Here is a 22166-nt window from a genome sequence, read left to right as displayed (position 1 = left end):
CTATTTGCATAAATTTCTGTAGATGAATTAGGTGAAACTGTCAGTGTTGTGGGAGGAAGATATAACTTGCTATTCCCCTAAAGAGTTACAGTCATGAAAACCAACTGGGGAAGTTCTACCCTGTCCTAGAAGTCAGCATCCCCTCAATGCAAGGGGAAGAGAGGGGAAACCTGAATGGAGCACCCACCCCAGACTTTCCTTATTATTCCTCAGTGTCCTCACATCGGCTGGTGGATATTCTTGCTGGGAGAGCAGCTACTGGGCATCGCTCAGTTGCTCACTGCCATCAAGTTGATTGAGTCTCACATTAATTCCTATTCCTTAGTCATGTGCAATGGTGCAGAATACAGGAAGACCACAAGTCAGTGGGGGCAGATTTATGCAGATCCAAGGTCTGTGAAAATATGGCAGGGCTCTGGCAACTCTCAGGGTGGCCAGCAAGCAGGAAGGGAGTGAGCAATGGGGAGGGACCATCCTTATAGAGATGGAGGGCCAACCTTATAGAGAGCCACATCTTTAAGGGGTCAGCATCTTGCTGTGAGACTTCTTTGACGGTGTGATTCCACTCTCAGGCATGTGAACAACTTTGAGTTGATATAAAATTATGTATCTACCACACCTTTATTTAATAGAAGGGCAATGAAACAAAAAAAAGAGGCGTATCTTAAGTCCTTAGTAATAAAATGAGCATGAGACGCTGAGTGTATAGTATAGTATTGATGCCATACACAAGTATACATAAAACTACATTTTGCCAAAAAAGAAAAATAACTAAAAAAAGTCATTGAAAAATAAACAGTGGGTGGATCTATAGAGACAGTAATTGGATTAATAGTTTCTTAGAATTACGGCAGGTGAGGTTGGGGGGATATTGTTAGCTCACAATAATGAGTATAAGAATGAAGAAATGTTCTAAAATCGATTTTACTAATGTTGACCAAATCTTTATAAAATATATAAACCACTGAATTGCATGAATTATGCATCATGTGTCAATAAAAATGTTAAAATAAATGGTTTGAATTAATTTTATGTTCTTCAAAAATTGTAGGGTTATCAATTTCAAATACACATATTTCATTCCTATTTTAATATTATACTTTAAATAAGAATGAGTAATTCTGTGTAAAAATGTCCTACACTACAACTCCTCCTGGCTACTTCCTAGCTTTTAATTTACAAAGTAATGAAAAAGTCTCCTAGAAATAGTATCTCCAGCCTCCTAGAAAAATGTAGAGGACTGTAAAGGATCCAGAACGATCATCTCCTCATTATGTTGCTCCTAAGGGAGTCGATAACTCTTACAGACCTCACGTGAATTCATTAATCTTGAACTCTGCTCCCTGGAAATGTGCCCAGCAATCCCCTTGGAAATTAGTCCTCCAGGATGACCGATATTGCATAATCAACTATCCCCAGTATAAGAGATGCCCTGGTATTATTAGGTAGGAAACAAAGCATTCTCTGCTCTGTCTATGTGGGTAGGAGCTTCCTGATATTTTTCAGACATATACTTTCCTTACGTACTTCATACTTGACAAGAAACAGAAGAAAACTTTAAAGTTGTTTTATTTTAATTTAGGGGAAATGTCTTCATACAAATATGAAAATAAATCATCAGAAATTGTAATCGCCTTAAATATGTTATTTGGAAGAAAACATTGAGCTTTATAAAACTCTAGACAGGTAATCCTAGATAAAAATTGTTTTCACCAGCTTTGGCTCAAGGTAAGTATTATTTGCAAATAATAGGATTTTTAACAAAAAAAGATTTTAAAAATACCAGATCATATATAAAACCAAAAAGCAGTTTAAGTCACTAAAGCATAGTATAAACTTTTATGTTCTCCAGTTTAGAAAAAATACACACTATGGGTAGAAGGAACAACACTATCGTGTCTGACTTCATCCTCACGGGACTGACAGACTCTGAAGAGGTCCGACTGGTCCTCTTTCATCTATTTCTCCTGATCTACCTGGTTACTGTGCTGGGGAACGCAGGGATGATCCTCATCATCCGCCTGGACCTCCAGCTGCACACGCCCATGTATTTCTTCCTCAGTCACCTGTCTTTCATTGATCTCAGCTACTCTTCAGTCATTATCCCTAAAACCTTAGAAAACCTAATTACTCCCATGAAACGTATTTCATTTGTAGGCTGTTTTGCTCAATTGTATTTTTTTGTTTTCTTAGGTGCCACGGAATGTCTTCTTCTCACTTTAATGGCCTATGATCGCTATGTAGCTATCTGCAAACCTCTACAATACCCAGTCATTATGTCCCCATCACTCTGCCGTTCCCTGATCATTGCCTCCTATTTGATTGGATTTAGTGCATCCCTTATGAATGTGCTTTTCATGAACACCTTGCATTTCTGTGACTCCAATGTAGTGCATCACTTTTTCTGTGACACCAGCCCTATTATAGCCCTGTCCTGCACAGACACACATGATGTTGAAACCTTGATTTTCTTTCTTGCTGGCTCTTCCTTTGTGGCTTCCCTTCTCACAATCTTTGTTTCCTATTCATGCATTCTCTCTACTATCCTGAAAATCAACTCCACATCAGGGAAGCAAAATGCCTTTTCTACCTGTGCCTCTCACCTGCTGGGCGTCACCTTGTTCTATGGTACTGTTATTTTTACTTATTTAAAGCCAAGGAGCTCCTACTCCTTGGGAAAAGATCAAGTGATCTCTGTGTTTTACACTATTGTGATTCCCATGCTGAACCCACTCATTTATAGTCTGAGGAACAAAGAAGTGAAAAGGGCCATCATTAGAGTTAAGCAGAAGAAGGAGAGTGCCAGACATTTAAGATGAAAGTGAAGTATTTATCCCCATTCATTTTCTTGTTTCCTTCAGACTACTTATTTGCCATTTCTCTCCGAATACAATCTGAATCTATTAGGAATCTTTATTTTGTAGTGTATATCACAGTCACACACAGAATCAGAAGGGTGGGCATTTTAACTATTCTTTACTATATGGAAGTGTGGACATTTCCCCCAATGTTCTATTTATTTACTTATTTGTTTATATTCATACTATATTTATAAATCATGAATATGAGTTTAGTTTTGATTTCAGTATGTATGCGTTGAATGGATATTTATGTGCAGAGTACAAATAATATATGTTAAGTTTTAAATTATTGCCTAGTCATCTTCATGTATATCCACTTGCAAATAATTTAATTTTGGATTATAGCTACAATTTAAGGCAAAATAACATTTTTTAGTTATCATCCTATATATTGCACGCAGAAAAAGTATTGTGCTATCATTACGATTATTTGTTTTACAATAAGACCTACTTAGGATTGTTACATTCTAGGTCTGCTTCTGCTACCCATTTGTGGGCATGATTCTTAATAAATGTCACTAACACTTTAATCCTCAATTTTCTCAATTGTGAACAATAAATGAGACCTATTACATTAAGTTAAAATGTAAACCTGGGAAAAGAAGATGAGGAAGAAGTATAGTACAAACTTTTTGAATTCCCATAATATATCATTTGCATTCAGTAAATGACTAATTTTTAATGTTAACGCTTTCTAATTCATATTGTATTTGAAATTTTTTGCTAAAATTTGTCGTTGAATATTTAAAATTAATGTATACCTCTGAGGATTAAAAATTTTAACTCTTTCCTATTTGGGACTGTTGATGTATTCATTCAAATATTTAAAGTTAGCACTAAGCTCTTCTACTTCCCTAATTTATTTTTAAAGGACATATACCAATATATGTAAAATAGTGTATGTGATGCTTGTATTGTCTGAAATATAAATTTTTAATAGATTCTTTAGCTCATATCGCTCAGTATATGTATCATGTGTTCTCTTATAATGTATTTTCATATTTATGGTATTTCTACAAATTTTATTTAGCTTTCTTTCACCTTTGTTTACTTTTATGTATCTTGCTGATCTGTTTGATAAATGTGGCCATGAATTTCTAGCATTGGAAGGCAGTGCTAATCTCCAGAGGTACTTAATATTTATCTAAAATTATCTTTATCATACAGTATAAAAGAATAATATGTAAATAATGTGATTAAAAAGGAAATATTACCTACTCTCTGGTAAGCCTTTGAAAATTAACTGTATATGTTGGTTCTAATCCACAAGCTGTCCATGGGAGGAAGATGAGGCTGTCTGCTTTCATTAAGACTTGTAAATCCCTGGTGGAGTAGTGTTTAAGTGTTGGACCCTCCACCATAAACAGTTATAAACATCCAGCTGCCCCTGAAGAGAAAGATGGGATTTTTTATTCTCATGAAGCTATAGCCTTACAAACCTACACGGGCAGTTCTACCTTACCCTATCAGGTAGCTATGAGTTGGAAATTGACTCAATTGATTTTGCATTTTTTTTGGTTTTCAAATCCTATGCAGGGTACTATGGGTAAGAGATGATTTGATGGCATTGGGTTTAACTAATATAAGTTAGACTATATTTCCACCTCTAATTTTTCTATTACATACACCCTATCTAAAATGTACGTAGTAAATATTCTGATTTTTTAAACACAAATTTTAAACATTTGTAAGCATGAATTTTTATTCATAAATATATGCCTAAATATAAAATATTAATTAATACAACAATTCAAATATATATATATAGAGAAATAAAACTGGAAAAGTGCTCTGATAATAGTTGAACATTTTTCAAACATATTTTCCTTCCTAGAAATTGGAGAATAGTCAAAAAACACCAAACACTCCATGACCTTGGAGTCAATTGCGAGTCACAGTGAGCATCTGAGCCAGTCTGAGACTGTGAATCTTTGTAGGAGCAGACAACCTCATCATTCTCCAGTTGACCACCTGGTGGGTTCAAACTATTGACCTTACACTTAGCAATGCACCTCTTAGCCTACGGAGCCATCAAATTTCCTTCAGTGATCAACAGCTAATCATACTAATGGCCCTGGTTTATCTTTAAAAGGTAAAAATCTGATTCAAATGAAAAAAGAACCAGGGTCATCCTGTTGATTCTGATCCAAGCTGACCCTAGCTATGTTAGAGCAGGACTGTATGTTACAGTGTAGTTTGATGACTCTTTTGGGGGGAGTAAATTTCCAACCCTTTGTTCTGGGGTGCTCTGGGGACACTCAAACCCCAACTTATAGATACTCTATTTATGTTACCCAGGAACTCCAACTTGTTGATGAGTAAACACAATATTGAAATCTTAATATTAGGGAATGGGAAGCCATTCTTCTACTTGTTCCTATTAAAACTGACAGAAAGAGAAAATTAAATTTGCAGGCAAGTTGATTCTGATACATGGTGACTCCATAGTACAGAGTAGAATTTCCCCATAGAGTTTTCAAGATTGTATTCTATATTTGAAGGCAAAATGATGCCTTAAATTTTCTTTTTATGCAGATATTTCTCATGCAATTCTTTAACACATCATATTAATTCTACCTACAATGGATATTCAGAGTTCAATTACTTTTCTGTACCTCCTCTGCTACCTCCCTTTCCCAAGAACCATATCCCTGTCTTAATTATTGTTATACTATCTTAGCATATTCATAAAAGAATTGAAAGTACAACATAGTCTTGCTTGCCATGACCTCTGGAAACTCAGTGCTTGCTTACCTGCCTGCAGCTTGGCTTGATAATCATGTTAGAAGTTACAGTCTAACATTTAATTTCACTTTACTATACAGAACAAAAGGAAGAAAACATAATACTTAAGTTCAAAATAGTCAGACCTTTGAAACAGCCTGCTAAAGTATAGAAAATAAAATGGAATGACTGTCATAGTCTTTGTAACGCTGTGATTGTATGGCAACATGTCAGGAAGGAGTGGCAGTTAGCATAATCTCCTGTCAACTTGAGCATAGGTGTGGAATTTAACCTATCTGCCAGCTCATAGCCAATTATGCTTCTGTATGTACATGGCCTTTTCCTGAGGATTCTGGAAACTCCTGTCTTACTCTCTAGTGGCAGAAACACTCACACTCTTCTTTGTCTTTCTGCTGACAAGGTATATGGTGCCAACTGATTCTAGCCAAAGCCAGAAAGCTGGAGGAGACACATGGAGACCTGTGCCAGCATTGAGATGCTTCCACTGTTACTGGATCACAAGACCTTCTACCCACTGCCAGTGATCTTCTTGCATTGTGCATCATTGCATAGTTTGCATGAGTCTATAGAGGAATTTATGGTCTAATATTGGACATATGGGCTAATATAGGAATTATGAACTTGATGTGGACTGGGCAGGATATTTTCCATTATGCAATTTCTCATTTATATAAAGCATTTTCTTATACACACACAACAAAGTAAGAGTCTAGGAGCATCTCAGAGGGGTGGGTCTTGGTCAGTATTGGCTAGATGACAATGAATTTGGATTTATTTTTTACATGCATATGAAACCATTGAAACTATCATGGTTTGGGCAACATGGAACTTTTTTTCTCAAAGTACTAAAGAGGTCATTTGTACCAGATCATCTTAATGCAATATCACATTTGATTTCTTGGCTGCTGCTTAATTGTGGATCCAAGTAAAATGAAATCTTTTACAGTATTTTAGTTGAGGTAGGCATGAGAAACAAACACAGGGTGACTCGTGTGTGTCTAAGAAATCACTTTATTTACAAGAGCAATTCAATATTGAGAAAACATCCCAGCCCACACCAGATCAAGTCCATAAGTCTTAAAATAGCCCATATGTCTGCTACCAATGTATAATGTCCTCTTCAGTCTCAAGATACACATGTAATGACATCAAATGCAAGAAGATCACAGGCTTGTGTTTGGAAAGTCTTGGGGCTCCAGTGGCATAAGCACCTCAGCATTGACAGGGGTCTCCACATGGCTTCTCTAACTCCAGAGGTCTGACTCCATCATCCTTTCTCCATGTCTCTTCTCCACAGGGATGTCTCTCAGGGAGTGAGCAGAGAGTCTCACAGGGAGTGAGTCTAGAGCTTGAGTGTCTCCTGCCTTCAAGGAGGAAATACACGGGTTCCAGGATCCACAGAAGAAGGCTATGACCACACAGAGGCCTCATTGGCTACATTCTGATTGACAGGCTGGACTCTATCCCTACACCCTTAATACTCAAATTAACACCAGGTTATGAAACCACCATGGACAGCTATACTCTGTCCTCCCAGCCTCTCTTTCTTTTGAGCTGCTGTGAGGCTTTTTGTTATCTTTGCATTGCATTGTATTCCATAGTGAAGGAGGTAGTCTTTGATCGTTGTCATTGGGGTTTAAATTCTCTTTGCTTTCAGCAAGTAAGGTTCTGTCATCTGCATCTCACATTTGTTAATGAACCTTCCTTCAATCCCAATTCCATTTTCTTCTTTACATCGCTCAACTTCTCAGATTATTAAGTCAGTGTACGTATTGAATAAGTATGGTGAAAATTAAAATTATGATACACACATTTCCTGATTTCAAACCATTCAATGTCTCCCTGTTTTGTTCTAAATGTTGAATGTTCAAGAACACCAGACAACTGAATGACCATAGAGTCAATTCGGAGTCACAGTGAGCCTCTGTGGTTTCTGAAACTGTCAATCTTTATGGGAGCAGATAACCTCATCATTTCCAATTGACCACCTGGTGGGTTCAAACTGCTGATCTTGCACTTAATTATCTGTCTATTAGCCTAGAGAACCACCAAAATGCTGTCATTGATGAAGAGCGAATAATGTTAATGGGTCTGGTTTATCTTTAAAAAGTAATGATCTAATTCTCCCCCAAAAAGAACCAGTTGATTCTGATTCAAGCTGATCCCAGATGTCTTAGAGTAGGGCTGTATGTTATGGTGTATTTTGATGGTTCTTTTGCGGGGAGTAGATCTCCATCCCTTTCTTCTTGGGTCTTCTGGGGAGAGTCAAACCTTAATGTATACATAAGTTATTTATGCTATTAGGAATTGCATCTTGCAGATGATTAAAAGTAATATTGATAACCTAATTTTATGTAAAGGGAAGCCATTCTTCTACTTATTCTTATTAAAACTTAGAGAAAGATAAAAGAAAATTCGCAGAAAAGTTGATTCTGATGCATAGTGACTGCATAGTACAGAGTAGAATTACCCCATATGGTTTCTAAGATTGTAAATTATATTTGAAGGCAGAATACTGTATTAAATTGCCTTTTATCCCAGATATTTTCAATCAATTATTTAACATATTATATTAATACTACCCACAATGAATATTCAGAGTTCAATTACTTCTTTGTATCTCCTCTGCTACCTCCCTTACCCAAGAACCATATTCCTGTCTTAATTATTGTTACACCCTCTTAGCATATTCATAAAAGTAACAAATTACAACAAAATCTTGCCATGGACTTTGGAAACTTAAGCCTTACTTAGCTGCCTGGAACTGGGCTTGCTAATCCTGTAAGAAGTTCCAGTGTAGAAATTAATTTCACTTTACCACCAGAACAAGGGAAAGAAAATATCATACTGAAATTCAAAACATTCATAGCTTTGAAAAGGGTCTCCTATAGTATAGGAAAGAAAATGGAATTTCCGTCATAGTTTTTCTGTGATTGGATGGCAATATGTGAGGAAGGAGTGACACTTAACATTATCTTCTGTCAACTTGAGCAATGGCATGGAGTCAAACCTGTCAGACAGGTCATAGCCAATTATACTTCTGTATGTACATGGCCTTTTCCTGAAGATTCTGCGAACTCCTGTCTTCCTCTCTGGAGGTGACACACTTACACTCTTCTTTGTCTTCCTGCGGACAAGACACATGGAGCCATGCTGATTCCAGCCAAAGCCAGCAAGCTGAAGGAGACACATGGAGACCCGTGCCAGTATTGAGATGCTACCACTACCACTGGATCTACAAGACCATCTAACCACTGGCCTGTGATCTTCCTACAATCCACATCATTCCATGTGCTGTGTGAGTCTATAGGGGAATTTATCTACTAGTACTAGATATATGGACTAATATAGGACATATGGACTTGATGTGGACTGGGTAGGATGTTTTCTCAGTATACAATTTCTATTTTATATCAATCTCTTTTTTATACACACACACAAAAAAGTTACATTCTAGGAGAACTTCAGAGGGATGGCTATGGGTCAGCACTGGCTAAATAGCAATTAATTTGCCTTTATTTTTTACATGCATATGAAATCATTGAAAATATCATGGTCTTGGCAACATGAAAAATTTCCCCTTTTGTTTTAAAGAGGTCTTTTGTACCAGATCATCCTAATGCAATATCACATGTGATTTCTTGGTTTCTGCTTAATTGTGGATCAAAGTTAAATGAAATCTTTGACTGGGTGTTAGTCCAGGTAGACAAGAGGAACAAATCTAGGGTGACTCATGTGTGTATAAGAAAGACCTTTATATATAAGAGCAATTGAATATTGAGAAGTCACCTCAGCCCAGTCCAGATCAAGTCCATCAGTCTGATATTAGCTCATATGTCTGATATCAATGTTTAATATCCTCCTCAGACTCAGGAAACATATACAATGACACCAAAAACAGGAAGATAATAGGTTAGTGGTTGGAAAATCTTGTGGATTCAGTGGCTTAAGAATCTCAGCACTTTCAGGGGTCTCCACATGGCTTCCCTGGCTTCAGAGTTCTGAGTCCATCAGCCTCTCTCAATGTGTCTTCTCCATAGGGATGTCTCTCAGGGAATGATAAGAGAATCTCACAGGGAGTCTAGACATCAAGTGTCTCCAATCTCCAAGGAGGAAATACAGGAGTTCCCCGAATCCTCAGAAGAAGGCCATGCCCACACAGAGGCCTGATTGGCTACAATCTGTTTGACAGACTAGACTCTAACCCTACACTGTTACTCCTCAGATTGACACCACGTTATGTAACTACCATAGACAGCTACACTCTCCCCCCACGGCCCCTTTTTTTCTCTGCTGTGAGGCTTTTTGTTGTCTTTGCATTGCATTGTATTCCTTAGTGAAGGAGGTAGTCTTTGAACTTTGTCATTGGGGTTTAAATTCTCTTTGCTTTCAGCAAGTAAGATTCTGTCATCCACTTCTAACAGTTTGTTAATGAACCTTCCTTCAATCCCAATGCCAGATTCTTCTTTATATAGTTCAACATTTCAGATTTTTAGCTAATTGTAAATATTGAATAAGAATGGTGAAAAGGTAAAATTATGATACGCAAATTTCCTGATTTTAAACCACTCAATATCTCCTTGTTTTGTTCAAATGACTATCTCTTGGTCTATGTGCAGATTGTCTATGAGCACAACTAAGTGCCTTGGAATTTCCATTCTTCACAATGTTACCCATCGTTTGTGATAATCCACGTAGTCAAATGCCTTGTGTGGTTAGTAAAACACAAATAACTTCCTTCTCATATGCTATGCTTTCTGTGAAGAGCCACCTGATGTTAATAATTATGTCTCTCGTTCTGTATCCTCTTCTTAATCTGGCTTGAATTTTGGACAACTCCCTGTCTGTGCACTGTTGCAACTGCTTTTTTTAATTTTCAGCAACACTTTAATCTGAGGTATTAATAATTGTGTTAGTCTGGGGATCCTAGAGAAACAAATTCACGGAAACGCATATGTGTATGAGAAAGAGGTTTATATGCAAGTGCAGTTGAATAATGAGAAAACAGCACAACCCAGTCCAGATCAAATCCATAAGTTAGATATTAGCCCATATACCCAATGGCTATATAGAACTCTTCAGACTCACAAACACATGCAATGACAATGAGGGAAGGATGATCACATGCCAATGGGTAGAAAATCTTTGGAACCATGGGTTGGAAGTCTTGCAGATCCAGTGGAATTGTAAGCATCTAACCTCTGGCAGGGGTCTCTACATGGCTTCTCTGACTTCAGAGGTCTGGTTGCATCAGGGTAGGTCTATGTGGCTTCTACTGAGGGATGTCTCACAAGAAGTCAGCCTTGCCAGTACAGTCTCCAAAGAAGTAAGCAAACAGAGAGAGTGAATGTCTCCCAACTCTTCGGTAGAAAATACCAGAGTTTTTCCTAGAATCCTCAGGGGAAGGCCATGCCCACAGAGGCCTCATTGACTGTGACCTGATTGACAGACATGACCCTTCCCCATCACTCTCAATCCTCTCAAGTTCTAAATGGGTGACAGATTTTGTAACTACCACAATAATGATATAGCTAAATAATTTCTGCATTCTGTTTGCTTATATTTTTTTGAAAAAGACATATATTTGGATTTATTCCAGTTTGTTGGTCGGGTTGTTATTTTCCCAATTTCTTGGCACAAGAGAGTGATTTCAGTGCTTCATCAGTTCAGAAACATAGGGCTGATCACACCCACCAGATGACTTTCATTTTCCCAAAGGTGAGGGATAATTGAAATGGTTGAAGACACTGATTGGAATATATTATTCAGCTGTGAGCAAATGTTAACTCGGTTAATTGTGATTGCCATACTGCTGGGTAAAAAGTAAAACCTGACATCTCACAGTGGGCTGGTGGGGACGAGGTTCGTATTTCACTCCCAGCAAGAAAGAGTCCATTGTGGTTCTTACATCTGTCAGAACCAAGATTGCTGTGAACTGAATCACTGAGACTTCTGAAACCAGGAGACTGTTGTGACACCAGAGCTTAGCAGAGGAACGGCAAAAACAACAAAGCACCGAGACAGAGCAGGAAGGAGGCCACTGAAGTCCTGAAGGCTGGTAAGCTTAGACCTTTCGGGTTGAAGCCTGGTTTGGGGAGTGAGGTCCTAGGTTTGTGATCAAGAAATTTGGAATTGAGTGCCTTCCAAGTGAGGCTCATGATGGAGTGGCATACCATTTGGATATTTATTAGCAGTGACAATGGGGCTTTGTGACATTGTCCAAGCAAGAAAGAGGCCTGTACAAGAGACTGAGGAGCTGAAAGCAGAAACTAGTTTCATGTAAAACCACATCCCGGGCATTTTAGGCTTTAATTGTAAACTGTTTAGTTCCATAATCCCACAAATGTGAGCATCCCTCTGGTCAATGAAATGGATTATGAAAGCCAGATGAGAAGTAAGAGTGTTGTAAAAGACAAAGTATCCTTTGCCCTTGGATCCTATTTTCTGTCAATGCAGTCAGTGAAACTTTGGATTTTCTACTCTAGGTCTTTTTACACTCACAATCAAGTTTCTGAATCTCTCCTGAAACCCATTTTAGCTCTTTATTTTTTTGCTTGCTTTTTAAAGATCTTTTGGTTTCTTCTGGAATTGCATGTCTATGGTGTGATCCCACAAGTTGTGCAAAATTCAGTCATTAGTGTCAAATGTGTAAAATCTATTTTTTTGGAGAATCATTCTCAATTTAGGTGAGATATATTCCAGGTTGTATGTTGGCTTTTCTGGGATTGTTTTAATTTTTTTCAAGGACACTTGATGACACAGTGGTTACATATTGGGTTGCTAAACTCAATGTCAGGATTTCAAAAAACCAGAAAACTCTGTGGGATAAAGATGGACCTTAATAACCTCAAAAAGAGTGACAGTCTGCAAAACCCACAGAAGCAATTCTCTTGTTTACTGTAGGGTTACTATATGTCAGCACTGATTCAATGGCAGTGTATTAATTATCCCTTTCCATAGATGTAATCTACTTGATTAATATGTGTTTCATTGGTTTGAATCCAGATATAAATTTCCATTAATGTTGTTGAAAGAGAAATTTGTATCCAATAAATCATAAGTCTTACAATATTCTTTCATGGTTATTCAATGTCGAAAGATTTTATGACTCTTTCCTTTTTACCGCTGAAATTCTCATTTCTGTCACCAGTAATAATCAACACATCTCTATTGCAAGTTTGAGTAATTTTACATTGCAGATGTTTATAATGTATTCACTTTCATTATTATCACTATTGGTCTCTAATTCAGGATAGATTTAAAAGCATTCCTTTGATGATTAATGTGATGTCAATACTCACTAATTTATCATTATTGGCATAGAATACCATACATTGTCTCATTTAAAAAAGCTAATTCTAGTATATGTTCAAAAGTCAAGGTGGCAGTCAATGAAGAGACCCACATTGTATTGACCAGAACCCAGACAGATGAAGGTAGTTTTTGAGCCTGTGAACTGGTGCATATTGCTACTGCCCTCATGGACTGCCTGTCCTGATTTGACTTGTTCATGGATGCAGACTCACAAGGTTCCAACTAGAATGAAGATTTTCCACAACAAGGAGCATGCGTCTATCCTCAGAGCACTGGCTTGATATAATGAGTGTGGGAAACAGAAATATTTCCTCAAGTTGTCTTCCCAGAATAACTGCCAAACTTAGCTGGTTCCTCCACATGACAGATGATTATACACTTGGAGTTCAACAGAAGTAGGTCAGGGGTGATTCTCCCAAAGGGAAATCAGCCATCCAGAGCAAGGTGGCATCCTTTTTCTCTGCTTCACCTTTTCTTGACAAGCCACATGTGGCCATTCCACTGGATCCACAAGGCTTTGTATGCACTGATCTGTGATCTTCTTTATTTTGCAACACGGCCTGTGCTGGTTCCTGAAGTATTTATTGAATAGTATTGGCCTTATGGTCTAATATTGGACATATAGATTTGATCTATACTAAGCTGGGATGTTATATTAATATAAAATTACTCTTTGATATAAAGCTCTTTCTTATACATATATGAGTATCCCTGGATTTGTTTTTCTGCTCAGCCTCCATCTATCACAACATAGTTTCCAGTATCTCAGGAATAATCCAATAAGCAATCTACCATTGTATGACAAACAGGTGGACTCATTCACTTCTCCATTGACTATATTCTGACACATAGCAACCCTATTGGACAGGGTAGGCCTTTCCCTGAGGGATTCCCAGACTTCCACTCTGCAGGAGAGTGTGAGACTTCATTGTTCTCCCTCAGAATGGCTGGTAGTTTTGGACTGCTGATGGCCTTGACCCTGCTGCATAACCAATACTCCGTCAAGAATCCTGTGGTAGGTACATAATCTGCTTTCATTTTGAGAGGATGAGGAGTGAAGGGATAGAGTCTGGCCTACTCAAGATATAACTAATGCGACCTCTATGTGGGTGTGGCTATCTCCAAGGAATTAGGGAATTCGGTGAATTCTCCCTTGAGACAGGAAACCTTTGTCTCTCTCTGCTCACTTTATTCGAGAATCTCCCTCTGTGCTTGTACCCTGAGAGACACTCTTCTCTAAAGATACATGGTGCTACACCCTGGGAGCTGGAGAAACCACATGGAACTACCCTGATCCAACTAGACCTCCCGAGCCAGAGAAGCCACATAGAGACCCCTGCCAGTGCTGAGATGCTTACAACCTCACTGCATCCAGAGATTTCTAACCCACTGACCTGTGATTTTCCAGTGTTCAGGATCATTGCATGGGTTCTGTGAGTATGAAGAGGACTTTATAGATTGGTATCTGATATTTGGGCTAATATTGGACTTATGGTCTTGATCTGGACTGGGCTGGGACATTTTCTCAATATTCAATAGCTCTTGTATATAATTTCTTGTACACGTATGATAGTCTTGTGTGTATATATTTATTTATTTTCAATTATTAAATGTTAATAAATAAGCAGTCATTTACTAAGATAAACTAAAGCACAGGGAGTTTTATTATTCTAATGTGTAAACCAAGAGGACATATATCTATATCTACATCTATATCTATATCTACATTATATCTATATCCATATCCATATCTATATATGTTCTCAAGGATAAATCCTCCCGCCACCCACCCAAAAATGGATTATACATTCGCTGGGCAGAGCTTTTGTAGGATGCATTTTTCCCACTAGGCAAGCACTGACAAACTTGCTCAGAGTTAGTGCACCCATTGATGTCAGCTGGAAAAGTTGACTCATAGTACAGTGAGTTTTTTGTAAAAACAGTTTCTCTCAAACCTCTTTTTTTATGTCTGATTTAAGAGAATAGTGTGCAGCTGTGAAATTTTGTTTCCTGCTTGGGGAATAAATGCTTCAGAAACTGTTGTGACGTTGAACACAGCTTACAAGCACAGCACTATGGGAAACATTCAAGTGTATGTGTGGTTTTCTCATTTCAAAAAAGGTGAAATGTTGATTGATGACAAACCTCTGCTGGAAATCTGTTACCTTTCCAAATGGGTGAAAATGTCGACTCTGTGGTGCGTTTCGAGTTACGAGTTCGTTCTACCAGGTCAGACTGTTAATGAAGCTTTCTATTTAGAAGATCTGAAAGGATAGTGTAACAATGCCAGACAAAAAAATGCCTGATTTGTGGTAGATGGAGGACTGATTTTGCCACCACAACAACGCATCTGCTCAAACACCCATCTCAGTGTACCAGTTTTTGGCAAAACAAAACAGCATGTCTCTCTTGCGCCATGCACCTTACTCACCTGACCTTGCTCAACTTCTTTTTCATCTCAGCAAGTGAAGAAGCACATGAAAAGTCAGTGATTTGATCATGCAGAAGAGTTGAAGAAGGAAATGAGGGAGTAGCTGTCAGTCATCCAAACATTTAGTTTGAAAAATGTTTCCAAGAATGTAAATGCAAATTTGAGGGATGTATTAAGTGCAATAGAGATAAGTTTGAAGGTAATAAGGTTATTTTGTAAAAAAAATTAAATTCTTAACTTTGAAAAATATTCCATTTTGGGGAGGCTCTCGTGTACACATACATACAAACTTACACGTATTTGTGTCAGAGAAGCCTAAGCTTATAAGCATTTTTTAAAATACACTTATGAAAATTTATAAATATATGAAATTTTTCTGTATAAAGATTTGAGCCATCAACCTGTGTTAGTAACCATTTTTAAAATTGAAACTCACAATCACATATATTACATATTTTAAATAACACAAAAGTTGCTATCCATTTCAAAGCTGACAGGTGACCACTAGATCCAAATAAAACTTTGTTTTTCTGGAGGACTGTGCACTCCAGGTTGAAGCTTTTCTCCAAAAGCATCCATGCTACTCCTAAAGTGGTATCCATTTCATTTGGGTTTAAAGGTCAAGCTTGCACATTATTCTCCCATTAGTTTCCCATCAAATGGCTGTTTCTGTTACATGCTATCAAATTGATTCTCACTATTGGTGAGCCTCTGTACAAAAAAAAATCAAACAGGCATTTTTTGCCACACTCACCATCCTCACAATGTTTGAGCCCGTTGTTGTAGTCAGTGTGCTAATCCAACTCTGTACGAATCCTCCTTTACTTTGCTGTGTTACCAAATTGATTTCCTTCCCTAGGAACTGGTCTTTCAAATAACATGGGAAAATTGTATGAGATAAAGTTTTGCTACCTTAACTTTTAATGAATATTCCAGCTATAATGTTTCCAAGCTAAATGTGTTTGTTTCCACCAGTCTGTGATATAGTCAATAGTCTTCACGGACTCCATGATTCAAAATCACTTCTGCTAATGTAGCTTTCCTTATGTATTGTTTACACCTCACATGTGTTTGAAACTACAATGGGTTGTTTCAGGCACACCTTGGTCCTCTACTTGATGTATGTGCTATATTCCCCAGTCAATTATTCAAGCCAGAGAAGAAGGTAATTAATAATACTAGTAATGGGAGATAGGCGATAGAAAGCAGAGCTAGGAGATACAAAGCTCATGGGCTAGCATAGGAAAAGAGGGGAGCGTTAGGGGGTCTGCTGAGGTGATTTCTACAGGCTAGAGACTTTTAAATATTAGACCACAGACTTCAGTCCCCAAGGCTAATTACAAAACTCCAAAGTCAGCAAACCCATAACTCTCTTTGCTGACCTATTGTCTACTTACTTCTTTGTCCATACTCTTGCAAGTTCCCAGGATGGACAGAGTTGGAGTAAGTTTATGATTGAACTTCAGGAGAGTGACAAGTCCTGGGACTCTCAATTCATAACCTTGAGACACAAACAGATCACTTACCCCACATCCTGTAAAAACCTCTAGAAAGATCTCTAGAGGCAACTTACTTGTGACCCCTCACCTGTGATGGGTAGTTTTCTTCCTAAACAACTTTAGTTCCCTCTTGCTGTGTGTGGTCTCGAGTCTATTCTTCAGTTTGATAGATCGAGAACCCTACACACAGAAGAGCACATGCAACAATAATAAAAGATCTACACATTGGAGAGGAAATAAAGTCATTTTGTTCCTGATTATGTAATATTTAAAAACGTCAAGTATAATTCATGAATATAACAATATATTAAGAAAATGAAAATATAGAAAAATAACGTTCTAAACACCAACAATAATATTAATAAAATATTTTATTCTGATTCCAAATTCATGTGTATTTTTGGATTCTCTTTTTGCTTCCTTATTTTGGACAAATAGTTGAGCTTTTTCTCATTTTTTTCTTGATAATTAAGAAAATATTTTACCTGGATCACATGCTGAGAAATAATAGTTTTATAAGTAATCACTTAGAATAAACATTAAAAATATTTACTAGATTTGGTGACAATTTCCATTATTTCTGTTCATATATATGTATATAGATGTGTATGTATATATATGAGGGTGTATCAAAAAAAAGGAAATTACTTTTACAAAGCTGTGTATTTAAATTCTTTTACAAAATATGTTTGACCAGACTAACTAGAGAAACAAACTCATTGGCATTTATATAAATGTAAGAGAGAACTTTATATCCCAAAGATATTATGCATCAATAAATCTGCCAGCCCAGTCCTTATTAAGTCTCTATATCTGATATTAGGCCAAAATTCCAATATTAGCCCATGAATTCCTGGTTAGACTCACGCAGCACATGTAATGATTCTGAATGCAGGAAGATCACTGGCCAGTGGGTGGAAAGTCTTGTGGATCCAGAGGCAGTGGAAGAAGCATCTCAGTGCTGGCATGGCTCTCCACGTGGCTCCTCCAGCTGCAGGGCATTTGCTGCCGTCACCTTAGCTCTCTGTGGCCTGTCAACAGCAATGTCAAGGAGAGAGACAGTGCCTCCCACCTACAGGGAGGAAGAGAGGAAGTTCCAGAATCCTTCTGGTGGTTCTTACCATGTCATCTGATTGACAGATTCAAGCCCTACATTCTATTTATCAATTTGACATGAAATTAGATCACTACCATACAGAACAACCTTGTCACCTTCACAGTGCTCTCTATTATACTTACTACATTTCTCATATCTGTGATTCCATTCTTGTAAACATTTTCCAACCCCGTTTGATGACTGATAGTACCTCCCTCTTTCTTTGCTTCACCTCTTCTACATCATCAAATCACTGCCCTTTCATGTCTCTTCATTCACAGAAACATAAAGAATTCTCATGGAGTGAGGTCAGGTGAGTAAGATGGGCCGGGCAAGAGAGGCATGCTGTTTTTGCCAAACTGGCAAGCTGAGATGGCCACCGAGCATGTATTATGTTGTCCTTGTGGCAAAACCACTCCCCCGTGTGTCACAAATCCGGCCTCCTTGTAGCACATTGTTATGCAATCAATTCAGAATCTCTGAACAGAAAGCTTCATTCGCAGTGTGACCTGATGGAATGAACTACAAATGCACTCCTTAGTTGGCGTGTTCATCCCTTTGGGAAGTTGACAGAAGTGCAGAACAAGGTTTGTCATCAATCAACTCTCACCTTTTTGTAGCAAGAAAACTGATCTTACGCAGTTTTTTCTCACAGTCCTTGCGTTTTAATATGTGTTCATCAACCCAACCATTTCTGCAGCATTTTTCTGATCAGGAAACAAAATTTCGCAGCCACACACTGTTCTCGTAAATTGGCCATACAAGAAAAATAATCCAACAAGGTTCAAGCGAAACTGTTCTTATGTAAAAATTCACTGTGATCACAGCGATCCTTCCGAGGTGACATCACTGGGTTCACTAACTCTCAATAAATTGCTGGATGCTCGCCTAGTGGGGAAAATGCATACTATGATAGCCCTGCTCTGTCTATGCAATTCTGTCTTGTTTTGTTTTTCAGTACCCCCTTGTAAATTTCCAAATTTAAGTATCCCCTTGTAAATTACCCAGTGCAGTACAATTGTGAAACTTTTTGCATAAATTTCTGTGTAGACGAATTAAGAGAAACTGTGTGCAATTCTGTGGGCAGAAGACATGATTTGCTATTCCCATGAAGAGTTACAGTCATGAAACCCAACTGGGGCAGTTCTACCCTGTCCTACAGGCTTGTTATGAGTTAATATCAACTCGATGGCAGTGAAAGAGAGGAGAAACCTGAATGGAGCACCCACACCAGGCATTCCTTGTTATTCCTCACTGTCCACATATCTGCTGGTGAGTAGACTCACTGGGAGGACAGCTACAGGGCGCCACTCAGTTGCTCACTGCTATCAAGTTGATTGAGTCTGACATCAGTCCTTAATTTTCTCTTTATGTGCAATGATGCAGACTACAGGAAGATCCTAAGCCAATGGGTGCAGAGTCATGTGGAACCAAGGTCTGTGGAAATACGGAAGGGCTCTGGCAACTCTCAGAGAGGCCAGAAAGCAGGAAGTGGGTGAGGAATGGGTCTTCCTTAGAGAGGGCCCAAACTTCAAAGGACAGCATCATACTGTGTGACCGGTTTGACAGCTTCACATCACTCACATATTTCAACAACTTAGAGTTGATATAAAATTATGTAACTACCACACCTGTATTTTATAGAAGGGTAATGTAATAATAAAAAAGTTATATCACATCTTAACTACGTAGTAATAAAATGAGGATGAGACCCTGAGTATATAGTACAGTATTGATGCCATATACAAGTATACATAAAACTAGACATTTTACAAAAAAGAAGAAAAATAACTGAAAGGAAGGCATGGAAAAATAAACAGTGGTAACATCTACAGAGAGAGCAATTGGATTAATAGTTTCTTAGAGTTATTGCAGGGGAATTTGGGGGTAAAGGTTAGCTTATAGAAATGAGTATAAGAACAGAGAAATGTTCTAAATTGATTATGTTGATGAATGCCCAAACCTTTTAAAAATACATAAACCATTGAATTTCGTGAGATATGAAACATGTGTTAATAAAAATATTAAAAATCAAAGGTTTGAATTACATTAATATTCTTTAAAAATTGTATGGCTCTCATTTTACAAGTACACCTATTTCATTCCTGTTTTAACAGTATAAAACATATTAATTCTGTGCAAAAATGTCCTACTCTACCACTCCTCCTGGCTACTTCCTAGCTTTAAGTTACAAAGGAATTAAAAAATCCTCTAGCAATAGTATCTCCAGCCTCCTAGAAAAAAATGTAAAGGACCGTAAAGTAAGACAGAATCGTCATCTCCTCATTACGTTGCTCCTAAGGGAATCCACAGTGCTTACAAACCTCCCATGAATTCATTAATGCTGAAACTTTGCTCCCTGGAAATGTGCCCAGCAATCTCCTTGGAAACTAGTCCTCCAAGATGACCGATATTGCATTCTCAGTTCTCCCCAGTATAAGAGATGCCCTGGAATTACTAAGTGATAAGAAAAGGATTCTCTGCATGGTTTATGTTCATAACTCCTAGATGTTTTTCAGAGATATAATTTACTTATGCACTTCATACTTGAAAAGAAACGGAGGAAAATTTTAAAGTTGTTTTATTTTCTTTTAAGGGGAAAATGTCTGAATATAAATTTGAAAATAATTCATCAGTAAAGTGCATAATACTACAACACAAAAAATGTAATCACTTTAAACATCTTATGTCTTTTATTTGGAAAAGATATTGACTTTTATAAGACTCTAGACAGGTAATTCTGGATAAATATTGTTTTCACCAACTTTGGCTCATGGTAAGTATTGTTTTCAAAATTACAGGATCTTTAAACACAAGATTTTAAAAAATACCAGAAAATTTATGCAAACAACAAGCAATTTAAATTCACTAAATCAAAGAATAAACTTTTATATCCTCCAGGTTAGAAAAAATACAAATTATGGGTAGAAGGAACAACACGATGGTGCCTGACTTCATCCTCATGGGACTGACAGACTCTGAAGAGCTCCGGCTGGTCCTCTTTCATCTATTTCTCCTCATCTACCTGGTTACTGTGCTGGGGAACGCAGGGATGATCCTCATCATCCGCCTGGACCTCCAGCTACACACGCCCATGTATTTCTTCCTCAGTCACCTGTCATTCCTTGATCTCAGCTACTCATCAGTCGTTACTCCTAAAACCTTAGAAAACCTAATAGCTTCCACCAAACATATTTCATTTGGAGGCTGTTTAGCCCAGATGTATTTTTTTGTCTTCTTAGGTGCCACGGAATGTCTTCTTCTCTCTGCAATGGCCTATGATCGCTATGTAGCTATCTGCAAACCTCTACAATACCCAGTCATTATGTCCCCATCACTCTGCTGCTTCCTCGTCACTATATCCTATATGATTGGCTTTAGTAATTCATTAGTCAATGTGCTTTTCATAAACACCTTGCATTTCTGTGACACCAATGTGTTGCATCACTTTTTCTGTGACACCAGCCCTATTTTAGCCTTGTCCTGCACGGATACACGTGATGTTGAAACCATGATTTTCATTGTTGCTGGCTCTACCTTAGTGGCTTCTCTTACCACAATCTCTGTTTCCTATGCATCCATTCTCTCAACCATCCTGAACATCAACTCCACATCAGGGAAGCGAAAAGCCTTCTCTACCTGTGCCTCCCACCTGCTGGGGGTCACCATCTTCTACGGTACCATTATTTTTACTTATTTAAAGCCACGGAGCTCCTACTCCTTGGGAAAGGACCAAGTGGCCTCTGTGTTTTACACTATTGTGATCCCCATGCTGAACCCGCTCATTTATAGTCTGAGGAACAAAGAAGTGAAAAGGGCTGTCATTAGAGTTATGCAGAAGATCGAGAGCACCAGACATGTAAGATGAAAGTGAAGTATCTAATCCCACTCCTTTCTTCTTTTCCTTCAGGTTATTTATGCCATTCCTCTCCAAATACAATCTGAATCTATCAGGAATCTTTAATTTTTTGTATATATATCACCAACAGACAAACACAGAATCAGGAGGGTGGGCATTTTTTAACTATTCTTAGCTATGTGGAATGGTTGACATTTCCAATAATGTTCTTCTTATTTATTTACTTATATTCCTGTTCTATTTATAAACCATGACTATGAGTTAACCTTTTGGCTTCAGTGTGTATGTTGCTAATGGATATTTTTGTGGAAAATACCAATGTAATGAGGTAACTTTTAAATTATGTCCTAGCCATCTTCAT

The 22166-nt window shown here is 37.8% G+C and overlaps 2 protein-coding genes across 3 annotated transcripts; both read left to right on the top strand.

Annotated features, from left to right (window-relative positions):
- Nucleotides 1-1841: 1841 nt before the first annotated feature.
- On the top strand, nt 1842-2819 carry LOC142446443 (olfactory receptor 8H1-like). The gene has a single exon (XM_075548194.1). The coding sequence runs from the start codon at nt 1842-1844 to the stop codon at nt 2817-2819; it is 978 nt and encodes a 325-aa protein (XP_075404309.1).
- A 14876-nt stretch (nt 2820-17695) lies between these two features.
- LOC142446442 (olfactory receptor 8H1-like) lies at nt 17696-21814 on the top strand. 2 transcript variants are annotated; one of them, XM_075548192.1, is made up of 2 exons: nt 17696-17706; nt 20878-21814. In XM_075548192.1, exons 1-2 carry the CDS (start codon nt 17696-17698, stop codon nt 21812-21814), a joined length of 948 nt encoding a protein of 315 aa, XP_075404307.1. The 2 variants fall into 2 exon arrangements, with proteins under 2 accessions (XP_075404307.1, XP_075404308.1); XM_075548193.1 differs by lacking the exon at nt 17696-17706 and having other exon boundaries at nt 20855-21814.
- Nucleotides 21815-22166: the final 352 nt, after the last annotated feature.

Source organism: Tenrec ecaudatus, chromosome 4 (genome assembly GCF_050624435.1).
Source record: "Tenrec ecaudatus isolate mTenEca1 chromosome 4, mTenEca1.hap1, whole genome shotgun sequence".
Taxonomy (NCBI): Eukaryota; Metazoa; Chordata; class Mammalia; order Afrosoricida; family Tenrecidae; genus Tenrec; species Tenrec ecaudatus.
Note: the sequence above shows the minus strand (reverse complement) of the source record. Positions and strands in the feature narration are given on the sequence as shown.